The sequence below is a fragment of the Vigna angularis genome, chromosome 10 (assembly GCF_016808095.1).
Source record: "Vigna angularis cultivar LongXiaoDou No.4 chromosome 10, ASM1680809v1, whole genome shotgun sequence".
In the NCBI taxonomy this organism is placed as follows: domain Eukaryota; kingdom Viridiplantae; phylum Streptophyta; class Magnoliopsida; order Fabales; family Fabaceae; genus Vigna; species Vigna angularis.
In genome coordinates, this window is record NC_068979.1 from 2,264,047 (window position 1) to 2,288,976 (window position 24,930).

General features: G+C 38.6%; 5 protein-coding genes, 1 long non-coding RNA gene and 2 pseudogenes across 6 annotated transcripts; 4 read left to right on the plus strand and 4 right to left on the minus strand.

Moving 5' to 3' along the window:
• LOC128194277 (50S ribosomal protein 6, chloroplastic-like) lies at window positions 1-291 on the minus strand. The gene has a single exon (XM_052869466.1). It carries the CDS (start codon window positions 289-291, stop codon window positions 1-3), a length of 291 nt encoding a protein of 96 aa, XP_052725426.1.
• Window positions 292-1,017: 726 nt separating this feature from the next.
• LOC108332570 (pentatricopeptide repeat-containing protein At4g38010-like) lies at window positions 1,018-3,225 on the minus strand (annotated as a pseudogene).
• A 1,182-nt stretch (window positions 3,226-4,407) lies between these two features.
• On the minus strand, window positions 4,408-7,261 carry LOC128194259 (uncharacterized). Its single transcript, XR_008245639.1, has 2 exons — window positions 7,215-7,261; window positions 4,408-4,603 (listed from the first exon to the last, which is right to left on the minus strand). It is a non-coding gene; the product is annotated as an uncharacterized LOC128194259 (long non-coding RNA).
• A 3,451-nt stretch (window positions 7,262-10,712) lies between these two features.
• On the plus strand, window positions 10,713-11,850 carry LOC108321485 (uncharacterized). The gene is made up of 3 exons (XM_052869467.1): window positions 10,713-11,555; window positions 11,640-11,710; window positions 11,847-11,850. The coding sequence occupies exons 1-3, from the start codon at window positions 10,944-10,946 to the stop codon at window positions 11,848-11,850; spliced, it is 687 nt and encodes a 228-aa protein (XP_052725427.1). The 5' UTR covers window positions 10,713-10,943.
• Window positions 11,851-11,852: 2 nt separating this feature from the next.
• On the plus strand, window positions 11,853-12,961 carry LOC128194278 (uncharacterized). The gene is made up of 4 exons (XM_052869468.1): window positions 11,853-12,478; window positions 12,552-12,633; window positions 12,708-12,797; window positions 12,887-12,961. Exons 1-4 carry the CDS (start codon window positions 11,853-11,855, stop codon window positions 12,959-12,961), a joined length of 873 nt encoding a protein of 290 aa, XP_052725428.1.
• A 121-nt stretch (window positions 12,962-13,082) lies between these two features.
• LOC128194279 (uncharacterized) lies at window positions 13,083-14,742 on the minus strand. The gene is made up of 4 exons (XM_052869469.1): window positions 14,707-14,742; window positions 13,915-14,544; window positions 13,709-13,831; window positions 13,083-13,623 (listed from the first exon to the last, which is right to left on the minus strand). The coding sequence occupies exons 1-4, from the start codon at window positions 14,740-14,742 to the stop codon at window positions 13,123-13,125; spliced, it is 1,290 nt and encodes a 429-aa protein (XP_052725429.1). The 3' UTR covers window positions 13,083-13,122.
• Window positions 14,743-17,594: 2,852 nt separating this feature from the next.
• LOC128194280 (50S ribosomal protein 6, chloroplastic-like) lies at window positions 17,595-17,885 on the plus strand. Its single transcript, XM_052869470.1, has one exon. The coding sequence runs from the start codon at window positions 17,595-17,597 to the stop codon at window positions 17,883-17,885; it is 291 nt and encodes a 96-aa protein (XP_052725430.1).
• Window positions 17,886-22,365: 4,480 nt separating this feature from the next.
• On the plus strand, window positions 22,366-24,206 carry LOC108334752 (pentatricopeptide repeat-containing protein At4g38010-like; annotated as a pseudogene).
• The last annotated feature ends 724 nt before the right edge of the window (window positions 24,207-24,930 follow it).

Genomic DNA, 24,930 nt, shown 5'->3' on the forward strand with positions numbered 1-24,930 from the left:
CTAGGCAGAGGGAGGCGGAGGAGCAGCGGAAGCAGAAGAAGCGTCAGCAGGAATAACGAGAGTCCAATCCGGAGGAAGAGGAGGCATAGGATCGTACACAGTTGGCTTGCGGTTTATATCCCATGGCTGCGTCTTCCGTGGCCGAGTCTTCATGTGATGCGCAATCGCTTTCTTCTGCGGCCGAGACGAACACACTATCGTCAATCCTCCGTCACTTCTCTTTCCAATTCCCAGTGCTTGTGGTGGCGCCATCACCACTCCACACCCAAACATGCTTGACAACGACGACATCCTTCTCTCTTCTCGCTTTTCTCTTTTCTCTTCTATTGTTTCTCAAACACTCATCTCTTACCGGTTTATCCCTCTCAGATATTTTTCCAAAACTTCCCAATTTACCCTTCGAATTTTGGTTCGGAGGTACAAGGCCCAAAGGTTATTTGCTTTTTCCCTCTTCGATAGTTTCCTCCTCCATCCATTAAATTTTTCCTTACACGACATTATTCTGGAATGTTTTGAAGAGTGTAAAAAGAAAATTGACAGGGTACAGAAAGAAACATCCTCCCTCTTCACGAACTTTACTGGGCCTGGTCTTTTCTTTCTATACCTTTTGGGCTCCCCTTTTGCAGACACCTTTGCTGAAATTAATCCATGATTCGATAAAAGTACAGAAGCATGAACCATTTAATCTCTAAATTTATAATGATGAATTAAATTTGTTTTTTACACTGAGAGACAAGAAAAATTATTTCCAAAATGTTAATTAATATTAATGTGGTCTCTCTGAAATTAATTTAATCATTTCTTATTAACTAGTGTAACACCTGTAACATCCCAAAAGTACAGTAAAATCATATAATAGAATTAATTACACTAAATGATAAACCAATTCAGTTTTATATTAAACAAGCGAACGCTCTTGATCGAACGGCCTTACATAGAGTTGCCAAAAGTGAACTGTACAAGATTCAAGGGAGAGGAGGCTGCTAGTTCTTGTTTCATTTCAGCAATAGTCATAAAAAATAAACTCAAAACATACGTGTACTTTTCGATGAAAACGACACATTCCGGAATAGACAATTTCTGAAACCACCACTTAACTAACTATGCAAGTACTTGGTCAAACAACTGCTTTAATTTACACAAGTCGTGTAAATTATGTTTATTTTCAAGAATTTATCTTCTATAAAATTGGAATCTCATTTGGAAGAAAATAAAAAAATCAGCATGCTCATGCTTCAGGAAAACTACTACCAGTAATGGTAGAGTTCTTCTATTATTATGACCACGTGCCATTGAATGAGTTGACGCATTCCGTATCTATCTGAACTTACCCAAGTGGCTTCTATTTCTATTATGTTTGTCTCATGTCAGAGCTTGTGGCATAGTAACTACTGTCGTCAAAGTTCAGGTGACCATTGACCGATCGCTCACAATCATAAACATTAAACGTTGTCACTGTCACGGGCAAGACAAAATTTCCCTTTGGCCCCTAAAAGAGGGTACCTATGAAACCATCTTGCTCCTGAGCTGCTTCTCAATGCATAAGCTTAAGCTTAATTTGGCAAGGAGTGACCCCGTATCTTTTCCATAAATGCAGTGCTCTCGCGTTGTAACTATTATGAACTTCCATATCAAGTCCCAATCTGGCCTGGTTTGAGCATAATAAATAAGACAAGTCTAAAATGATTTAGAGACACTTTATAGAATGCACCATTAGAAGTTGTTCAAGTCCATAGACAAAATACGTGAGCTCAGGGTCAAGTGTGCTTGTCTGATTAGCAGAGGGTATTAATATGCCCCTCAGAGTATATTTGATTGGCAAGGATGTCCAATAGTACGTAAATATCCTCACTTTGAGGATGATTACTGTCTCCAACTAAAAATTCATGACTCTTACCATCCACCCTTATAATGCTAGACCCAGGAGCCTTGCTTATTCCTTTCTGCTTCATCAGTCTCCTAACATTTCTCACGTCAGCCCATTTCTTGTTAGAGGCATACAGATTAGAAAGAAGCACGTATATGCCACTATCTTGAAATTCAAAATTCTGCAGTGATTTCAAGATTTCTTGGGTGAATCCAACATTCCCATATGTATTACAGGCACTCAAAAGCGCTCCTATGATCTGCACATCAGGGGACATGGGCATTGTCTTTATCAACTCCACAGCTTCCTCCACCAGTCCAGCTCTGCAGAGTAAATCAACCATGCAGCCGTAGTGTTCTAACCAGGAAGAAAGGTTGTAGAGGGGACTTGACATCTCATTGAAATACTTTCGGCCTTCGCTGACCAAGCCAGAATGGCAGCAAGCTGTTAAAACAGCAAGAAATGTCACTTCATTAGGCTTTGCACCTGACACTATCAAATCTTTAAATAGCTTCAATGCTTCCCTCCCAAGTCCATTTATTGCTAGGCCACCTATATAGGCATTCCAAGTACGGATATTCCTAGAAGGCATTCCACCTATATAGGCATTCCAACACAGCATTGCATACCACCAACTCCTTCCCGAACAGACATTTGAGACCCAACCCATGAATTCCTTTCCCCAAATTTAAACAACCCAATTTCCCACAAGCCCCAAGTATGCTGACAAAGGTTGCCACATTAGGTTCCACATTCATTCTCAAAAACAATGCGATGGCCTCATTAAACAACCTAGCCTTGACATACCCAGATATCAAGCCAGTCCAAGAGACCACGTCTCTCACAAGCATGTCATCAAACACCTTGCCAGCACCAACAGTGTCCCCAGAAATGCAATACACATGGACAAGAGTGTTTTGCACATAAATGTCGCACCACAAGGCAGTCTTCAAAGCTACGGAATGAAACTGTTTAATCTCTACAATCCCATAAAACTTAGCACAAGATTTCAAAACTGCTGGGATAGTGTACACATCAGGCACAAAACCATTCCTAACAGTCCATCTATAAATCAGGATTGCAAGCCAGGGTAAGTGGCCAGAGGCATAGCCAGAAATCAGCAAATTGCAAGGGAAAGAGCTCAAGTTCCAATCAAATTGCTTCAGGAAATTGCAAGGGTAATGAACATCTGTAACATGTTTTCCCAAAAAAATTGCAGCCTTGGAAATAACCAAGTCATTGGCAACAAGGGCAGAAGTCAATAGATGCGCATGAATTTGCTTGAAGGATCTCAAGCCATTGCTCTTGTGAATCAAATCCAAGAGAACCGATTTCAGAGATTGCCCAGCCTTGCTCATGGTAGTGATCAGTGCTCAAACAATCCATCCAAAATCTTTCACTGTTTATGAGTGGACATAGCCACGCTTAGTTATTGGCACACAAGGTTATCAAAATCACAAGGAGTTTACGTTCCCACACCCTCTAACCTTGGTGTATTAGTAATTTTGAGCGTTCGGTCTTAAATTGGATTCTTAGGTTTGAATCGAGAGCGTTCGGTTTTGGTGCAATAGTGATTATAAGCGTTCGTCCTAAATTGGTATTCTCAGGAAGTGATCTTGAGCGTTCGTTTTGGTGAATTAGTGATTGTAGTCGTTCGTCCTTAATTTGGATTATTAGGTTTGGATCATAAGCGTTCGGTCTTGGGTATTAGTGATTGATAGCGTTCGACCTGGATCAGGTATTTTGAGGTTTAGATTGTAAGCGTTCGGTCTTGATGTATGAATTATGATTAGCGTTTGATCTTGATCTGATAGTGAACGTTCGATCCTGATGGTGATTATTCTAAGTTAGTGATCGTTCATAGAGAACGTTCGGTCTCGATGATGTTTGTCCTCAGGTAATGCTCGTAAAAACTTAGCGTTCGATCTAGATGAGGTTTGATGTTTGACCGATCGTCCAAACAGTGTTCGAATAATAGTATTCAGTCTAATAGATGTTCGCTGTTTTAGCGTTAAGTCTAAGTGCTCGATCTTAACGTTCGTTCAATAGTGTTCGACCTAATAGTATTCTGTTTATCAGCGTTTGGAGTTTTAGCGTCCAGCATAAGTGCTTGATCTTAGCGTTCGTTCTTTTGGTGTTCGAACTAATGGTATGCGGTCTAATAACGTTTGGTGTTTTAGTGTTGAGCCCAAGAGATTGATCTTAACGTTCGTCCAAGCAGTATCCGATTTGAATGAGGTGTTCGGTTTTAGCGTTCGGCCTAATAGTATTCGATTTAATATGGTGTCCTGTTTAGCGTTCGGTCAATAGTGCTTAATCTCATGACGTACGGCCAAATAGTGTTCAATCTAATATGGTGCTCGGTTTCTAGCGTTCGGCCTGATTATGATGGATTTTATAGTGTCCGTCCAAATAGCATAGTGTTCGGCAATTTAGCTGTCGGCAGATAGCGTTCGTTGGAATAGCGCGGTGAATAGTGTTGGCTGTAACACCCCGAAATTTTGTGTTACGCTGACTAATTTTTCCGTAAAACACGTAAGTAAAAATTCAAATTTTTAATATTCAACTTCCACGGAAAAATAGTACGTTATTTATTACAAACCGATTATTCCGAAAATAAAACGTTTAAATAGTCAGGATCGACTACAAACAAATACATTCCCAGTCATCTATCCCATCTCTCTTTCATCCTTTATGCATGTTCAGAAATATCAGCCATCACATCTGCAATAACATCTGCTCCCGTATAACATCACACATTACACGATCATCGCATTCACATGCACAAACAAGCAAGGGTGAGCTAACAAAATACAATTCATATACATCATAAATATACTCATAATAACATACTGTCATCCACACCTTAACCAGATCAAACTATATACCCAAGTACGAATTATGCTTCAACCATATGCATATACCAATATGTATCAAAATATCAAATTAGAATGCATACGCCAATATACATTACAAAATAAATCAGACTACATCCACCAATATTACAGATCAATCAAAATACATACACCAATTTGTACTAGTGTCACTCCCATCACTCTTTTCAGAGCTTCCCCGGGCCGTTACACATTACCCTAATGTGTAGTGTTGCTTCCCATCACTCTATAGGGAGATTCCCCGAGCAAGTACACAAGTCACCCTCCATTACTCTAATCAAGAGCTTCCCCGGACAAGTGCAAGTATACCCCTCATCACTCGCCTAAAGAGATTCCTCAGGCCCGCAAGCACAACGCCAATCAAATTTTGTAATGAGCTTCACCGGACTAGTACCCCACGTCACCCCCATCACTCTTACATAAATGTAAGAGATTCCCCAGGCGGTTACACACGTCACCCGTGTATAGGGTTACTTCCCATCACTCTATAGAGCTTCCCCGGGCCAGCAACCACAACGCTTACTATCCACCACTCATTTAATGACACCAAGTAGCCAAAAATACACATATCCAATAATCCTCACAATACCAATCCAAGCATACCATAACGCACATATCATATCATCATCACATAATCATCACAATACCAAATTTTAAACAATTCAAGTTCTTCATTTAACATGAAACTTATAATCAAATCATATACAACCATGATTTCAACAGTACTTAACCATTCAAACATCATTCTCCTATCAATTTGCAATCTCAAACAGATCACCCAACATTCCCATATCAAATAGATATATCAAACAACTCAAAACAGTGTACACCTAACACATTTTCTTTATATCTTTTTAATATCTTTTTAATACTCATTTTTAGGTAACTCAAACAGGTTTGAAACCATTACCAACAGTTCCGGAAGGGTCAAGAACCCCCAAAACGACCGAGAGAACGTCCAAAACGGACATCCGGAACCCCAAAACTATCGAAAACAAATTCTGCAAAGTGCAGGTGCGAGTTAACTATTTGGACGAACGTCATAAACCATTGGACGGACACTGTTTGGACGAACGCTGTTAAAGCTAGCGCTTCATGGACAACCACTGTGAGATCAAACACTAGGCCGAACGCTCAGAACCGAACACCATATTGAATTCAACACTCCTTGAACGAGCGCTTTACTATCAAACCTTATGAAGACCGAACGATAATTAAACCATCAACTGACCGAACACTACTAAACCAGCGAATGAACGAACGCTACTAACCAACACCTGAGCGATCGTTACTAAACCATAACTTGAGCGATCGTTATTTAAACCAATGACCGAACGCTATTAATATCATCCCCGAAAACCGAACGCTCTCCAGACAAGGACGAACGCTAAATGCCTAAGCCAAAGCATGATTATGACCGAACGCTTCTACCAAGAATGAACGTTAACCAAACCAACATTTGACCGAACGCCACTCAGCACATGGCATGACCGATCGTCCAAATCCGACATGGACGAACGGTCAGTTTTTCACATCATGCAGAATTCTGCAGAATGGTAGCAGAACCTCCCTTGACCATTTCTAACCACTTTTCTCAACTTCTTAGACTCTTAATTCTCGTTTTAGACTTAATTAAACTTATCCAAATGATTCTAAGCATTTCTACTACCATTTTTTTAAGTGATTAAAGTTCACTTTCAGCTCCAAAACACTAACTTCAACAACTTAGGGACCCAAATTTGATTCTACTACTTGGAACATGTTTTAGACCACTTTTATGTTTCTAACAAGTCACAATGGACTTGTCTAGACTGCCCAAACAGTCCAGGAACACTGCAGCCCTCATTTACTCAAAATTCCTACCTCACTTCCTCTAAAATAGCCCAAATTGACCATAAAGACACTTGATTTCCTTTCTAACAGCACTACCACAGAATTTTCATGTCAACACAGATCCAACATACACAATTCCAATAATCATCTCATACTTCCATCAATTCATCCAACCAAAAATTCATTAACTAAGCAAAACACACAATTTTCGTATTCCATGAAAAGTGAGTTAAAACTTCCTTGTTTACCACCCTAATTCACACCCAAATCCATCAAAACTTCATTTACGCATATACCAACATGCTAGAACGAATTTCCATCATCCAATTCACATATATTCATCACCTTACACAATTATTTCATCATTCAACTTATGCAGAATTCATAGATTAAATCTAACTCCCCTTACAACTTTACCTTCAAGCTTCTTTCATATTCAGAATTCTCAATCCATCATTTAATTATCTCACCTTATCATATTGATAATAACAAGTCCATAGATTCAAACAGAAAACCAAAGATCAAGGATCAATCTAACATCATCTCCATATGCTTAAAACATTTCATCCAATTCATACAAATTTTCCACAAAGTAAAATACATAGATTAGCTCCCCTTACCTCTTGAAGATCTTAACTTCTTCTTCCAAGAGAGTAACTCTTCCCTTCTGGTAGACCAAGCACGCTTCAATACCTCTGCACACGTAGAGTTTCATTCTCCTCACACCAAAAAGCTCTCCACTCTCCCCAAACTTCCAAGTCTGATGTGGATTTAAAGAAATGGCTCCAAGACAAGCAAGGACCCAAGATATTGTAATTTAGCAATAAAAGACCGACATCTGGCCTTACTAATCCATTTTCCAGCCCCAAAATCCGGAAAGAATGGTTTGTGGGAAGATTCCCCAACCTTGCACGCTCAAAAAAACGTGTTCCAGGCTGTTATGTTTCCATAACTGACGTAGCTAATCGATTAACTAAAGTGCTAATCGATTAACTCGAGTCCAGAGGCTAAAACACGAATTTTCTCTGTAACAATCGATTAACTACAACTGTTAATCGATTAACCAGCAGAAAACTCAAAATAACGTTTTTCGTGACTTGTTTGATTTGGTTGAGGCCCTTCCCGATGTTGAAAAAAAACGTATGAGTACTCAAATCGAAGCTCTTTGAGTCTACTTTCTAATGGAAAAAGAATTAACCCAAAATATTAATTGTACAAAAAGTTATACATAAAATAGTAAACCATGTCAAATTTTGACAGCATTCTATTTTACACTACAACTTGAAATTTTTACAACTTGGTAAAATTTTGAGTTTACAAGGGTCTTACATTGGCCAAATACGTTCGGCATATAGTGTTCGGCAGATAGCGTTCGGTCATATAGCGTTCGTCCAAATAGTATTCAACCAACTAGTATTCAACAATAGCATTCGGCAGATAGCGTTCGTCCAAATGTATTCGTCCAAATAGTGCTCGGCAAATAGTGTTCGGTTCCAAGGTTATTTGCTCTTGTTTTAAGTGTGCAATGTGGTTGGAATATATACTCTGATGTGATTTATGTGAAAAACATGTGAATGCATGAGATATGATAAATTACTCTGATAATATGACTGTGGTTGTAAATGATGAGTTTGAGTATGATTTGGACATCTCAGGGAGAGATGACTGTGGATGTAAATGATGAGTTTGAGTATGATTTGGACATCTCGGGGAGAGATGGATGAAAGTGATATGTGGTGTTGTGGTTGTTCTGTATAACTGTAGTGAACTTTGGGCTCGGTCTCTCTATCCCTACACTCAAAGCATTGTTCATGCTCACATAGAGAAGAACAGTGTCTGTGGTGAGAGTAGAGGGAGGTCCTCGTCTATAGCCTTTAATGGCAGAGATAGGCAGCTTGGGGATTCACCTTGCTAGTGTTGAAGAGTGCCAACAGAACTATGCAAGTGCAAAGACGACTGCTAGTTCGAGAGTTATACAAATCCGGATGAGTCGTGTGAGTGTGAGTTGTGGTTTAATGAGTATGCTTGAATTGTTCTTATATATATATATATATAACTACGTATGATGACATGAATTAACTGTGCTATATGTATAACATGTTTTTTTTATATCTAGCTCACCCTTGCATTGTTTTTGTTATGTGCTGTTTGGGTATGTTTCGTTGGCGATGATCATCCACTTGGATGGGAGTAGATGTTGTCGAGGAGATTCCCTTGGAGCAAGAGCTAGAGGATACCGAGGTTGCGGTTTAGTCTGCTAAGAACTTTCCTATTCGAACACTTGTTGTAGTGTTCAATAATTTAAACCGTTAAGTTTAAATTTTCGTTTCTTTGGCGATGATCATCCACTTGGATGGGAGCAGATGTTGTCGAGGAGATTCCCTTGGAGCAAGAGCTAGAGGATACCGAGGTTGCGGTTTAGTCTGCTAAGAACTTTCCTATTCAAACACTTGTTGTAGTGTTCAATAATTTAAACCGTTAAGTTTAAATTTTCGTTCCTTTGGCGATGATCATCCACTTGGATGGGAGCAGATGTTGTCGAGGAGATTCCCTTGGAGCAAGAGCTAGAGGATACCGAGGTTCTGGTTTAGTCTGCTAAGAACTTTCCTATTCGAACACTTGTTGTAGTGTTCAATAATTTAAACTGTTAAGTTTAAATTTTCGTTCCTTTCTTTTTCAGATGACTGTAATTCTGCACTTAAATTACACGTCATATGCTGATTGTTCTCTATATTTGAATGTTGACGTCTTTATTATATAATATTGGTTAGGTTTAATCCTTTTCGACATCCCTATTTATGTACGAATGTCTCAATTGGGTCCTCGTTTTCTAAAGTGTATCAAAATGGTCCTTAATTTTGAAAATTGATATCAATTGAGTCCTTTCCGTTAAGTTGGCTGGACGGCGTTAAAAAAATTGATGAGTGGATGCTGAGATGACGAACGAACGCTCGTCCACCAGCAAACGAACGCTCGTCCATCAGCGAACGAACGCTCGTCGACCACCGAACGAACGGTCGTCCAGTGTGGAACGAACGGTAATTAGATCAGGTACTAGAGCAGCTTCAAAAATCCCTAGTGCACTAACAGATTGAAACCGACTAAGATAAGGAAACAAAAAAAAACAGACTTAAATGTTTCTTGTATCTGTAATATACTAATTTAATGGTTTTGATCTCCATCAAATTTTATTTTATGGTTTTGATGTCCAGTAACTAATAATTTTGAGGTGACAACCATCTACTACAGAACACCTGATGTTTCTTAAATAGTATAAGGACTAAAATGAATATCTTATAATATAAGAAATATAGATATCAATGGTTTATAGTTTCGTAAGAACTAAAAAGAGAATCAGGGCATCGAAACAATCAAAGGAATATTGCACAAATAAACTGATGGTAATAAATTAAATTACAAGGTTCACTAGTGACTACTGTAATCATGTAATCACTATGGATAGGACTGAAATCTTATCAAACCTGTATGCTACTGGATCATACTCTTCTCTTATATTGTCCTGCTCCCAATATTCTTGTTCTTTACCTGAAACAAACAAGAAAGAATACATAGCCATCAGCCTAAATGCATATGATTAAAAACTGGATGTTATTATGACTGACAACTTGTTTTCCTTATGAAAGGACAAAAAGTGTTTTAACATTAATTTAATAAGGAAAATGTTATTCCAACAACGCTTTTTTAACACAGTTTTGACAACGTGCACGTGGCAGCTTGCCATTGGCTCAGTAATTTGAAAATGGAACAGAGAAGGTGAACCGGGGCGAGGGGTATTTTGGGTTTTCTAGATAAAATTTTTAACATTTGGGTTTGGCGGTTTAGGGTGCGAAAGTTCAAGCCTTGCTTCATCTCGTTCGTTCAAGCCTTCTCTCTTCGTTCAAGCCTTCTCTGTCGTCCGTCTTCTCTGTCGCTGTGTCGTCCGTCTTCTCGTTGGTTGAAGCCTTCGTTCTCTTTCCGTCTTCGAAGCTTCCATCCTCGGTTTCCTTCTCTCCTCCTTCTTCAAAACGTGCGTTGAAACCTTGGAGGATCTCTGTGGCTGTGTGTTCCATCTTTACCCTACCCACAGCGTTCAACCCTTACATTTTAGTGTAAGTAAAAATGGGCGAGCCCTGACATTGTGTTTTACTCTGTGTTTTTGGTTTTCATTAAGTTGAATGATATAACTGAGTGTGGAATGTTGTCTTCTTAGGGCCGTTGCAATGGAAGGGAAAAAAGCAAGTGTAAGAAAAAAATTAAATTTTTTGTTTATATATTATTTAATTATCTTACGGATTGTAGTTAGTAATAAATTTTTATGATTTTTTTTGTAGTGGCGACTTCTTATCTCGATGGATTCATCGATCATTATTGAAATGAATCGTTTACTCCGACAGTGTCATGTGGATCGGATTAGTATGACACCATTTATGTGGTGTTTGAATATTAATAACCCTGTGGAGGTGAATTTAAAATTATTGAAGGTTATGGTTAGCAGGTGGGTTGGAAATGATAACAGTTTCAGAGTTAGTCAAAACTTGGTGCCCTTTAGAGTTGTTGATGTGTTGATGAGCTTAGGTTTAGAAATAGGTGGTTTAGAGATTCCCTTTGATGAAGTAGTTTGTGGATTGGTTGGTGAAATGTTCAAATCAAAAACCATCAGTTTGAAGGACTTGACAGACATGTTTAATGTCATTGTTGATGATAAAAACATTGAAGTCGATGTAGTGTGTAGGTTATATATATTAGTTTGTTTAGTTGTTTTCTATTTCCCTAGGAAATCAAGGCATGTTTGTAACATGCCTTTTGGAGTGTTAGATGACTTAGACCGTTTGTGTGTATATGATTGGTGCACCGGTGTACATAAACACATTGTAGAGAATTTAAATAAATGTAAGAAGAAAATTATGGGAGCAGGTATCCCCCAGTCAGTCACTCTCAGTGGCAATGTGGCAGTGTTGCAGGTAATATGATATGTAGTTCACTATTTTGATGTAGTGCAGAACATTGTGAATTATGTTTGATGAAATAATTTTATGATGTTTTAGGCTTGGGCGGTTGAGAGACTTTCTTTGCATGGTCATCCTTCGCACCGGTTTTTCCCCCGCATAATGAGATGGTTCCCGTTTAAATCAAGGACCGAAAAAATTGAAAATTTTTTATGACCGGAGATGTAAGTGTTTTGTTTTTCGTTATTTTGTATGTTAAAATGGATTGTGTATTTTGTCTGAATTTGTTGTGTGCTTTTGGTGCAGTTAAATATGGAGTGGTATATACGAAATGAAGATCGTCATAGGCCGGAAATCCATGCAGCTTTCAACTTGGATGACGAAGGATCCTTGGGTGAAGGATCCAAGGTTGACAAAGACGATGATGAAGACGAAAGCTCTGATGACGGGGCATGGGAAGCAGGTGCGGAGGAGAGATTGAGGAAAAATAACGAACATATCAGAGCATTGAATGCCAAGATTGGAGTTTTGACTAGGGAGCTATTTGAAATTTATCAAACTCCAATCTTCTTCCCATGTGCCACTGATGAAGAGGTTGGGGGTGGAGTTGGAGGTGAGGATAATGCTGAAGTTGGGGGAGAACAAGAAGGTGATGGACATGGAGTTGGAGGTGAGGAGAATGCTGAAGTTGGGGGAGAAGAAGAAGGTGATGGAAATGAAGTTGATGACCCCCTAGGTGCACATGCCGAAGTAAGAGGGGATGATGAAACTGTTCGTAACATTAATTTTATTGAAATAGAAGATGATGCTGATGAAGGAGAACCGGAGGTCGTTCCATTGGCTATACCCCCATTGCGGAGTTTTGTTGGTGATCCAAGCACTGTTGATGTAAACCAATTGTATACAGCAGTCAGCATCAGAGAGATGAATGTACACAGGTATGTGGTATGAATTGTAGTTGTGGTTGAGGAATATGTATTGTTTGTCATTGACTAATATTTGTATGTTTAGGGTTGTAAGCGAGATAATTGGCCAAAGCTTGAGCACCACTTCAATTTACACTTTGGCCCCAATGAAATACGTTGATAACATGGTTAGTATTGTCACATTTGGTTGTGTTTCATGTTATAGTTTATTTTAGTAATGTGAAAATTTTTTATTGTGTAGGTGGTGTTCTTTGCTTGTACGGTCTTTATGTACTTTGAGAAAAGGTTGTGCGGTGTTGTTAAGAGGTTTCATTTTAGTCCGTTATACTCGGTAAATAAAATTTGATATTGTCTCATATTTATGATTGAAGAAAGTATTTATGATCGAATTTTTATTGATGATTTTGAAATTGTCCACAGCACCATATTCTTACAGATTATAGGAAACGTCCACAGAATCGCCATGTATTCACGCTTACCCCATTTCAGAACTGAAGTTCAAGCAAAGAATTGGTTGTGAAGTTGTAGCATCATTTGGTTATATGCAAAATGATGAAGGAGAATGGGTTCCCAAAGGCAACGCCCCCCATCCCCCCTTACAAGAAGGTCACCAGAATCAAGGACAAGATGATGAACAAGGCAGTTCATCTACAACACTAGATAATGTAATCAACCGCATAGAACAACTTCAAACCTTTGTTGGTACAAGATTTGATGCCTTTGAAACTCGCTTTGATGCCCTTGAAACAAGATTTGGAAACGCCTTCGTGATCCAACCCTAACATACGTCTTCCCTTGTAACGCCTTCGTGATCCAACCCTAACATACGTCTTCAAAGGTTGTTCATTTCCGTCAATGTCAGTAGGGGATACAAAACCAGTGTTCACAGATGGTTCTGTACGAGGCACACTTTGTCCAACGTCATCTTTATTTTGCCTTCTTGCCTTCTCTTCAGCCAATTGTGCCTCCAAAGTTGCAACCCTCCTTTTAAGTTCTTCAATTAGAAATTCTTGTTCCTCTAAGGCACGCATAAAAGTTTCTCTGCGAGCTCTTTTTTGTTTCTTCTTTCCTCTTGGTTTAGCATCCTTTCTTTTAGGTGTTGGTCTGTATTCCTCCTTATCCTTCGTTGAAGGACCACCATAAACATCGTCAACAACCTGAAATTTAACAACACATTACAGATTACACAACTTTGGTCAATATATGAAAACATAACAAAACTTTCGATAACAAACAACTTACCAAACCTGTCTCCATACACCGTTTAACGAACTTGTCTCCAACACTTATATTCATCCAATGCAATATTCGTGGAAATTTATCAATAGGACCTTTTGGTGGAACAAACAGCTCAAAAAACCATACCTAAAACAAATAAATCATCTTCACTTGTAACAAACTTAATTCAAATAACATTTTAAGTAAGTACATCAAATACTATTAATTACCTGCAGCATGTACACACAACCGTTGACGTAAACGTTTGAAATACCTTTGCCTTTCTTCAAGCCTTTTGAAGCTTTGCACAAACTATGTAACAGAAAACGATAAACTAGACTACCCCAACAATAACTACCCAAAGCACTTAAGTTGTCAACAACATTAAACATTACGGGAAACACTTTCCCGCTACGTTTTGGAAATAAAATCTCACTTATCCCTACCAGGAGGTAAAGGCTACAAAAATGAGAACAAGGAATCTTCTTCTTTTGTTTTCGCATTAGAATTTTGTATATTGAATTCAATTCCTTTGTTCCTTTGCCTATGTATTTCACACATTCACTATTGCCCAGCTCTTCCTTTAAGTTAATGTTTGCACCATCTGTACTCAGTCCCAACCCTAAATAAATATCATTTTCATTTATATTCAAAACTTTATTCCCAACTATAAAACCACTACTACAGTCGTCCCACTTACCCAATAACTCACTCAGTATATTTCTACCTACTTTAACATTGACATTGACATCTAAAAACCAAGCAAATGGAGTTGTCGCAATCAATGATCGATGCTCCTTTGTTAAGCGTTCGTTCAAAGTACATATATACTTTGTCGAAAAAGAGTGACGAACACTCAACTGCATAAACCAAAATCAAATCATCAAAACAACGAAACCCAATAACCCAAGCACCACAACACAACGATACGAACCCCAAACATTAACCCAAATCAAATAACCATGCTACGTGATGCCCAAACCGAATAACCAAGCTACGACATGGAATGGAAAACCACTTACCTTAGTCGTCGGAATATCGTCACCGGAACTTGCCATTACGCACGATAACAGGAGACCAAACTGGCCGGAGACAACAGGATGCAAATGGAACGAAGCGAGACGAAACGCAACCTTCGACCTCTCAAGAGAACGGACCTCGTTTGCAATGGAACAGAGAAAGGGAAAGGCAATGGAACAGAGAAAGGGAAAGGGGTATTTTAGGATTTTCACTCAAAATAAGGGTTACGGTCATAGGTTTTAAAAAAAAAAAAATTTAAACGAACCAATGAGGTGGCGACACGTGGCGTTGTCAAAAGAGTGTTAAAAATCTGTTGTTGGAATATCGCGGTCCATTTAATAAAGCCAAACAAAATTGAATGCAAATTGTTAGTACAAAAGAACACACAACGAAAGTTGATTAGTGTTAAAATATGACAAAATTTCAATAGTAGTATACCTGTATTTTACAATTAATTTGAATATATCTTAGGTTACCTCTCAAGATTAGTCCCTACATTTCTTTACCCCCAATGATTCATTAATAAGTTAGAATTATGATCTAACATTAGCATAAATAAAGGCCAATTTTATGAACTAGTTGTAGAAGGAATAAGATCAATTTTATAGTGTAGTCACTTTGAAGACTGACAATGATTCATTGTCCAATATAAAATGAAAATCCAAATGAAATAGACATATTCACTTAAGTAAAAATAAATAAATTAAACAATAATAATAATAATAAAGAGTATTAAATGTATACTTCTTTTAATATTAATGTGTATTTATAAACTATTAACTAAATGATTAAATTGATGATAGAAATATAGTTATTTTGACATTTAATATTCATGATCACCTTAGATGACAAGAGGTTGAGTCGAGCACAGATAGTTTATCCGCAATCCAACCTCACAAGGCCGAAAGTATTTCAATGAGATGTCAAGTCCCCTCTACAACCTTTCTTCCTGGTTAGAACACTACGGCTGCATGGTTGATTTACTCTGCAGAGCTGGACTGGTGGAGGAAGCTGTGGAGTTGATAAAGACAATGCCCATGTCCCCTGATGTGCAGATCATAGGAGCGCTTTTGAGTGCCTGTAATACATATGGGAATGTTGGATTCACCCAAGAAATCTTGAAATCACTGCAGAATTTTGAATTTCAAGATAGTGGCATATACGTGCTTCTTTCTAATCTGTATGCCTCTAACAAGAAATGGGCTGACGTGAGAAATGTTAGGAGACTGATGAAGCAGAAAGGAATAAGCAAGGCTCCTGGGTCTAGCATTATAAGGGTGGATGGTAAGAGTCATGAATTTTTAGTTGGAGACAGTAATCATCCTCAAAGTGAGGATATTTACGTACTATTGGACATCCTTGCCAATCAAATATACTCTGAGGGGCATATTAATACCCTCTGCTAATCAGACAAGCACACTTGACCCTGAGCTCACGTATTTTGTCTATGGACTTGAACAACTTCTAATGGTGCATTCTATAAAGTGTCTCTAAATCATTTTAGACTTGTCTTATTTATTATGCTCAAACCAGGCCAGATTGGGACTTGATATGGAAGTTCATAATAGTTACAACGCGAGAGCACTGCATTTATGGAAAAGATACGGGGTCACTCCTTGCCAAATTAAGCTTAAGCTTATGCATTGAGAAGCAGCTCAGGAGCAAGATGGTTTCATAGGTACCCTCTTTTAGGGGCCAAAGGGAAATTTTGTCTTGCCCGTGACAGTGACAACGTTTAATGTTTATGATTGTGAGCGATCGGTCAATGGTCACCTGAACTTTGACGACAGTAGTTACTATGCCACAAGCTCTGACATGAGACAAACATAATAGAAATAGAAGCCACTTGGGTAAGTTCAGATAGATACGGAATGCGTCAACTCATTCAATGGCACGTGGTCATAATAATAGAAGAACTCTACCATTACTGGTAGTAGTTTTCCTGAAGCATGAGCATGCTGATTTTTTTATTTTCTTCCAAATGAGATTCCAATTTTATAGAAGATAAATTCTTGAAGATAAACATAATTTACACGACTTGTGTAAATTAAAGCAGTTGTTTGACCAAGTACTTGCATAGTTAGTTAAGTGGTGGTTTCAGAAATTGTCTATTCCGGAATGTGTCGTTTTCATCGAAAAGTACACGTATGTTTTGAGTTTATTTTTTATGACTATTGCTGAAATGAAACAAGAACTAGCAGCCTCCTCTCCCTTGAATCTTGTACAGTTCACTTTTGGCAACTCTATGTAAGGCCGTTCGGTCAAGAGCGTTCGCTTGTTTAATATAAAACTGAATTGGTTTATCATTTAGTGTAATTAATTCTATTATATAATTTTACTGTACTTTTGGGATGTTACAGGTGTTACACTAGTTAATAAGAAATGATTAAATTAATTTCAGAGAGACCACATTAATATTAATTAACATTTTGGAAATAATTTTTCTTGTCTATCAGTGTAAAAAACAAATTTAATTCATCATTATAAATTTAGAGATTAAATGGTTCATGCTTCTGTACTTTTATCGAATCATGGATTAATTTCAGCAAAGGTGTCTGCAAAAGGGGAGCCCAAAAGGTATAGAAAGAAAAGACCAGGCCCAGTAAAGTTCGTGAAGAGGGAGGATGTTTCTTTCTGTACCCTGTCAATTTTCTTTTTACACTCTTCAAAACATTCCAGAATAATGTCGTGTAAGGAAAAATTTAATGGATGGAGGAGGAAACTATCGAAGAGGGAAAAAGCAAATAACCTTTGGGCCTTGTACCTCCGAACCAAAATTCGAAGGGTAAATTGGGAAGTTTTGGAAAAATATCTGAGAGGGATAAACCGGTAAGAGATGAGTGTTTGAGAAACAATAGAAGAGAAAAGAGAAAAGCGAGAAGAGAGAAGGATGTCGTCGTTGTCAAGCATGTTTGGGTGTGGAGTGGTGATGGCGCCACCACAAGCACTGGGAATTGGAAAGAGAAGTGACGGAGGATTGACGATAGTGTGTTCGTCTCGGCCGCAGAAGAAAGCGATTGCGCATCACATGAAGACTCGGCCACGGAAGACGCAGCCATGGGATATAAACCGCAAGCCAACTGTGTACGATCCTATGCCTCCTCTTCCTCCGGATTGGACTCTCGTTATTCCTGCTGACGCTTCTTCTGCTTCCGCTGCTCCTCCGCCTCCCTCTGCCTAGCCACTCACTCGGTACTGCGTCGTCGTTTTCATGCTTTCTCTGTTTTCTTCAAGCCTCATATTCGCTACTCTTTAAACATTTTATCTTATATTTCTTGTTTAAATCTCAAATGAAACTTTTTATCTGTGCAATTGGTTTGGATGAATTCACTTTCTTAGGTACGGTGAGCACGAGAATTCGATTAATTTGCGAACTGATGGTTAGGTTTTCTAAATGCGTCTAGTATACGTCAATTTTTAGACTAAAACTAGACACTCTCCCTACGCACTCAGGAACCCTTTGCAACTTCCTTTACCTTTATATTTCTGAATTCTTGTAGACAGATGTTCTTTCTGCACTACTTTTCTTCTTACAGTTTTCTTTTTCACATTTTTTTTGTCTCTTATTTCTTTTCTCCACTTAGCTATGTTCTCGCATGTATACATATACTAGAGAAATTAAAGAAAGAGGCATAAGTGGACCAATATCGAACACCTTCAACTCAAAACTAAGGCAGTAGGAAAAATATTTGAATGTACAGTCTGACCAAGGGTCTGTGTAAATATCTGTAATGGAAAGTAGTTACTGCAGAAACAGAACAGAACAAAGCTGTTAATTACCACACTTTGAATCTATGGACTTGTTATTATCAATATGATAAGGTGAGATAATTAAATGATGGATTGAGAATTCTGAATATGAAAGAAGCTTGAAGGTAAAGTTGTAAGGGGAGTTAGATTTAATCTATGAATTCTGCATAAGTTGGATGATGAAATAATTGTGTAAGGTGATGAATATATGTGAATTGGATGATGGAAATTCGTTCTAGCATGTTGGTATATGCGTAAATGAAGTTTTGATGGATTTGGGTGTGAATTAGGGTGGTAAACAAGGAAGTTTTAACTCACTTTTCATGGAATACGAAAATTGTGTGTTTTGCTTAGTTAATGAATTTTTGGTTAGATGAATTGATGGAAGTATGAGATGATTATTGGAATTGTGTATGTTGGATCTGTGTTGACATGAAAATTCGGTGGTAGTGCTGTTAGAAAGGAAATCAAGTGTCTTTATGGTCAATTTGGGCTATTTTAGAGGAAGTGAGGTAGGGATTTTGAGTAAATGAGGGCTGCAGTGTTCCTGGACTGTTTGGGCAGTCTAGACAAGTCCATTGTGACTTGTTAGAAACATAAAAGTGGTCTAAAACATGTTCCAAGTAGTAGAATCAAATTTGGGTCCCTAAGTTGTTGAAGTTAGTGTTTTGGAGCTGAAAGTGAACTTTAATCACTTAAAAAAATGGTAGTAGAAATGCTTAGAATCATTTGGATAAGTTTAATTAAGTCTAAAACGAGAATTAAGAGTCTAAGAAGTTGAGAAAAGTGGTTAGAAATGGTCAAGGGAGGTTCTGCTACCATTCTGCAGAATTCTGCATGATGTGAAAAACTGACCGTTCGTCCATGTCGGATTTGGACGATCGGTCATGCCATGTGCTGAGTGGCGTTCGGTCAAATGTTGGTTTGGTTAACGTTCATTCTTGGTAGTAGCGTTCGGTCATAATCATGCTTTGGCTTAGGCATTTAGCGTTCGTCCTTGTCTGGAGAGCGTTCGGTTTTCGGGGATGATATTAATAGCGTTCGGTCATTGGTTTAAATAACGATCGCTCAAGTTATGGTTTAGTAACGATCGCTCAGCTGTTGGTTAGTAGCGTTCGTTCATTCGCTGGTTTAGTAGTGTTCGGTCAGTTGATGGTTTAATTATCGTTCGGTCTTCATAAGGTTTGATAGTAAAGCGCTCGTTCAAGGAGTGTTGAATTCAATATGGTGTTCGGTTCTGAGCGTTCGGCCTAGTGTTTGATCTCACAGTGTTCGTCCATGAAGCGCTAGCTTTAACAGCGTTCGTCCAAACAGTGTCCGTCCAATGGTTTATGACGTTCGTCCAAATAGTTAACTCGCACCTGCACTTTGCAGAATTTGTTTTCGATAGTTTTGGGGTTCCGGATGTCCGTTTTGGACGTTCTCTAGGTCGTTTTGGGGGTTCTTGACCCTTCCGGAACTGTTGGTAATGGTTTCAAACCTGTTTGAGTTACCTAAAAATGAGTATTAAAAAGATATTAAAAAGATATAAAGAAAATGTGTTAGGTGTACACTATTTTGAGTTGTTTGATATATCTATTTGATATGGGAATGTTGGGTGATCTGTTTGAGATTGCAAATTGATAGGAGAATGATGTTTGAATGGTTAAGTACTGTTGAAATCATGGTTGCATATGATTTGATTATAAGTTTCATGTTAAATGAAGAACTTGAATTGTTTAAAATTTGGTATTGTGATGATTATGTGATGATGATATGATATGTGCGTTATGGTATGCTTGGATTGGTATTGTGAGGATTATTGGATATGTGTATTTTTGGCTACTTGGTGTCATTAAATGAGTGGTGGATAGTAAGCGTTGTGGTTGCTGGCCCGGGGAAGCTCTATAGAGTGTTGGGAAGTAACCTTATACACGGGTGACGTGTGTAACCGCCTGGGGAATCTCTTACATTTATGTAAGAGTGATGGGGGTGACGTGGGGTACTAGTCCGGTGAAGCTCATTACAAAATTTGATTGGCGTTGTGCTTGCGGGCCCGAGGAATCTCTTTAGGCGAGTGATGAGGGGTATACTTGCACTTGTCCGGGGAAACTCTTGATTAGAGTAATGGAGGGTAACTTGTGTACTTGCTCGGGGAATCTCCCTATAGAGTGATGGGAAGCAGCACTACACATTAGGGTAATGTGTAACGGCCCGGGGAAGCTCTGAAAAGAGTGATGGGAGTGACGCTAGTACAAATTGGTGTATGTATTTTGATTGATCTGTAATATTGGTGGATGTAGTCTGATTTATTTTGTAATGTATATTGGCGTATGCATTCTAATTTGATATTTTGATAAATATTGGTATATGCATATGGTTGAAGCATAATTCGTACTTGGGTATATAGTTTGATCTGGTTAAGGTGTGGATGACAGTATGTTATTATGAGTATATTTATGATGTATATGAATTGTATTTTGTTAGCTCACCCTTGCTTGTTTGTGCATGTGAATGCGATGATCGTGTAATGTGTGATGTTATACGGGAGCAGATGTTATTGCAGATGTGATGGCTGATATTTCTGAACATGCATAAAGGATGAAAGAGAGATGGGATAGATGACTGGGAATGTATTTGTTTGTAGTCGATCCTGACTATTTAAACGTTTTATTTTCGGAATAATCGGTTTGTAATAAATAACGTACTATTTTTCCGTGGAAGTTGAATATTAAAAATTTGAATTTTTACTTACGTGTTTTACGGAAAAATTAGTCAGCGTAACACAAAATTTTGGGGTGTTACAGCCAACACTATTCACCGCGCTATTCCAACGAACGCTATCTGCCGACAGCTAAATTGCCGAACACTATGCTATTTGGACGGACACTATAAAATCCATCATAATCAGGCCGAACGCTAGAAACCGAGCACCATATTAGATTGAACACTATTTGGCCGTACGTCATGAGATTAAGCACTATTGACCGAACGCTAAACAGGACACCATATTAAATCGAATACTATTAGGCCGAACGCTAAAACCGAACACCTCATTCAAATCGGATACTGCTTGGACGAACGTTAAGATCAATCTCTTGGGCTCAACACTAAAACACCAAACGTTATTAGACCGCATACCATTAGTTCGAACACCAAAAGAACGAACGCTAAGATCAAGCACTTATGCTGGACGCTAAAACTCCAAACGCTGATAAACAGAATACTATTAGGTCGAACACTATTGAACGAACGTTAAGATCGAGCACTTAGACTTAACGCTAAAACAGCGAACATCTATTAGACTGAATACTATTATTCGAACACTGTTTGGACGATCGGTCAAACATCAAACCTCATCTAGATCGAACGCTAAGTTTTTACGAGCATTACCTGAGGACAAACATCATCGAGACCGAACGTTCTCTATGAACGATCACTAACTTAGAATAATCACCATCAGGATCGAACGTTCACTATCAGATCAAGATCAAACGCTAATCATAATTCATACATCAAGACCGAACGCTTACAATCTAAACCTCAAAATACCTGATCCAGGTCGAACGCTATCAATCACTAATACCCAAGACCGAACGCTTATGATCCAAACCTAATAATCCAAATTAAGGACGAACGACTACAATCACTAATTCACCAAAACGAACGCTCAAGATCACTTCCTGAGAATACCAATTTAGGACGAACGCTTATAATCACTATTGCACCAAAACCGAACGCTCTCGATTCAAACCTAAGAATCCAATTTAAGACCGAACGCTCAAAATTACTAATACACCAAGGTTAGAGGGTGTGGGAACGTAAACTCCTTGTGATTTTGATAACCTTGTGTGCCAATAACTAAGCGTGGCTATGTCCACTCATAAACAGTGAAAGATTTTGGATGGATTGTTTGAGCACTGATCACTACCATGAGCAAGGCTGGGCAATCTCTGAAATCGGTTCTCTTGGATTTGATTCACAAGAGCAATGGCTTGAGATCCTTCAAGCAAATTCATGCGCATCTATTGACTTCTGCCCTTGTTGCCAATGACTTGGTTATTTCCAAGGCTGCAATTTTTTTGGGAAAACATGTTACAGATGTTCATTACCCTTGCAATTTCCTGAAGCAATTTGATTGGAACTTGAGCTCTTTCCCTTGCAATTTGCTGATTTCTGGCTATGCCTCTGGCCACTTACCCTGGCTTGCAATCCTGATTTATAGATGGACTGTTAGGAATGGTTTTGTGCCTGATGTGTACACTATCCCAGCAGTTTTGAAATCTTGTGCTAAGTTTTATGGGATTGTAGAGATTAAACAGTTTCATTCCGTAGCTTTGAAGACTGCCTTGTGGTGCGACATTTATGTGCAAAACACTCTTGTCCATGTGTATTGCATTTCTGGGGACACTGTTGGTGCTGGCAAGGTGTTTGATGACATGCTTGTGAGAGACGTGGTCTCTTGGACTGGCTTGATATCTGGGTATGTCAAGGCTAGGTTGTTTAATGAGGCCATCGCATTGTTTTTGAGAATGAATGTGGAACCTAATGTGGCAACCTTTGTCAGCATACTTGGGGCTTGTGGGAAATTGGGTTGTTTAAATTTGGGGAAAGGAATTCATGGGTTGGGTCTCAAATGTCTGTTCGGGAAGGAGTTGGTGGTATGCAATGCTGTGTTGGAATGCCTATATAGGTGGAATGCCTTCTAGGAATATCCGTACTTGGAATGCCTATATAGGTGGCCTAGCAATAAATGGACTTGGGAGGGAAGCATTGAAGCTATTTAAAGATTTGATAGTGTCAGGTGCAAAGCCTAATGAAGTGACATTTCTTGCTGTTTTAACAGCTTGCTGCCATTCTGGCTTGGTCAGCGAAGGCCGAAAGTATTTCAATGAGATGTCAAGTCCCCTCTACAACCTTTCTTCCTGGTTAGAACACTACGGCTGCATGGTTGATTTACTCTGCAGAGCTGGACTGGTGGAGGAAGCTGTGGAGTTGATAAAGACAATGCCCATGTCCCCTGATGTGCAGATCATAGGAGCGCTTTTGAGTGCCTGTAATACATATGGGAATGTTGGATTCACCCAAGAAATCTTGAAATCACTGCAGAATTTTGAATTTCAAGATAGTGGCATATACGTGCTTCTTTCTAATCTGTATGCCTCTAACAAGAAATGGGCTGACGTGAGAAATGTTAGGAGACTGATGAAGCAGAAAGGAATAAGCAAGGCTCCTGGGTCTAGCATTATAAGGGTGGATGGTAAGAGTCATGATTTTTTAGTTGGAGACAGTAATCATCCTCAAAGTGACTAAACATTCAATGACTTGAGACACATGATGACCAAAGACTCGTGTTTAGAAAGTCCAGACGAGAGACAGATCAAACATGTGCAAGTTCAAACTTCTGAGAAAACTAATGGGTCATAAGAAAGATGGAAAGAAGGGTACAAGCAAGAGGAAAGGGGAATTGGCACTCGAATAAAGGAAAGAGAGTGAAGATAGTTACGAGTTCTCAAGTAGAGGAGGAGGAGGAGGAAATGGTAAAAGTCAAGGAAAGACAGTTTTAATAAGAAAAAAAAATACATTGTTACAACTGTGTCGGGCCATTTTGCTTCTGAGTGTTGACATGCAAAAGGGAAATAGACCAAAAAGAAATGTGGCCCGAGATTCTGATTAGGATCCAGTATTGTTGGCGGTGATTGATCTCCCTATTTTGGTATTTTAATACTGGTTGTTAAAACTATATGACTGAGTAAAGAGAGGTCCTAATGAATTTGACGTTAGCAAAATAATTAAGATTAGAATTGCATACATTAGCACTCTGTTAGCAGAAGGAATGGAAAATACTGTGATTAAGAGAAAGGATGGGAAGGCAGCACATATACAAATGATAAACTGATTCTTTAGACCCACTTGCAAAGAATACGACTTCTTAAGTCAACATAAAAGCAGCTGAATTATGCTGTCTGAGTGTCTGAATTTGTAAAACTGAGAAATGAAATACGAATTGTTTCCTTTTGAGAACTTGGATTAAGGGTGAGTATTCTGGTTAACACAAGCGTGTGGTAATTAACAGCTTTGTTCTGTTCTGTTTCTGCAGTAACTACTTTCCATTACAGATATTTACACAGACCCTTGGTCAGACTGTACATTCAAATATTTTTCCTACTGCCTTAGTTTTGAGTTGAAGGTGTTCGATATTGGTCCACTTATGCCTCTTTCTTTAATTTCTCTAGTATATGTATACATGCGAGAACATAGCTAAGTGGAGAAAAGAAATAAGAGACAAAAAAAATGTGAAAAAGAAAACTGTAAGAAGAAAAGTAGTGCAGAAAGAACATCTGTCTACAAGAATTCAGAAATATAAAGGTAAAGGAAGTTGCAAAGGGTTCCTGAGTGCGTAGGGAGAGTGTCTAGTTTTAGTCTAAAAATTGACGTATACTAGACGCATTCAGAAAACCTAACCATCAGTTCACAAATTAATCGAATTCTCGTGC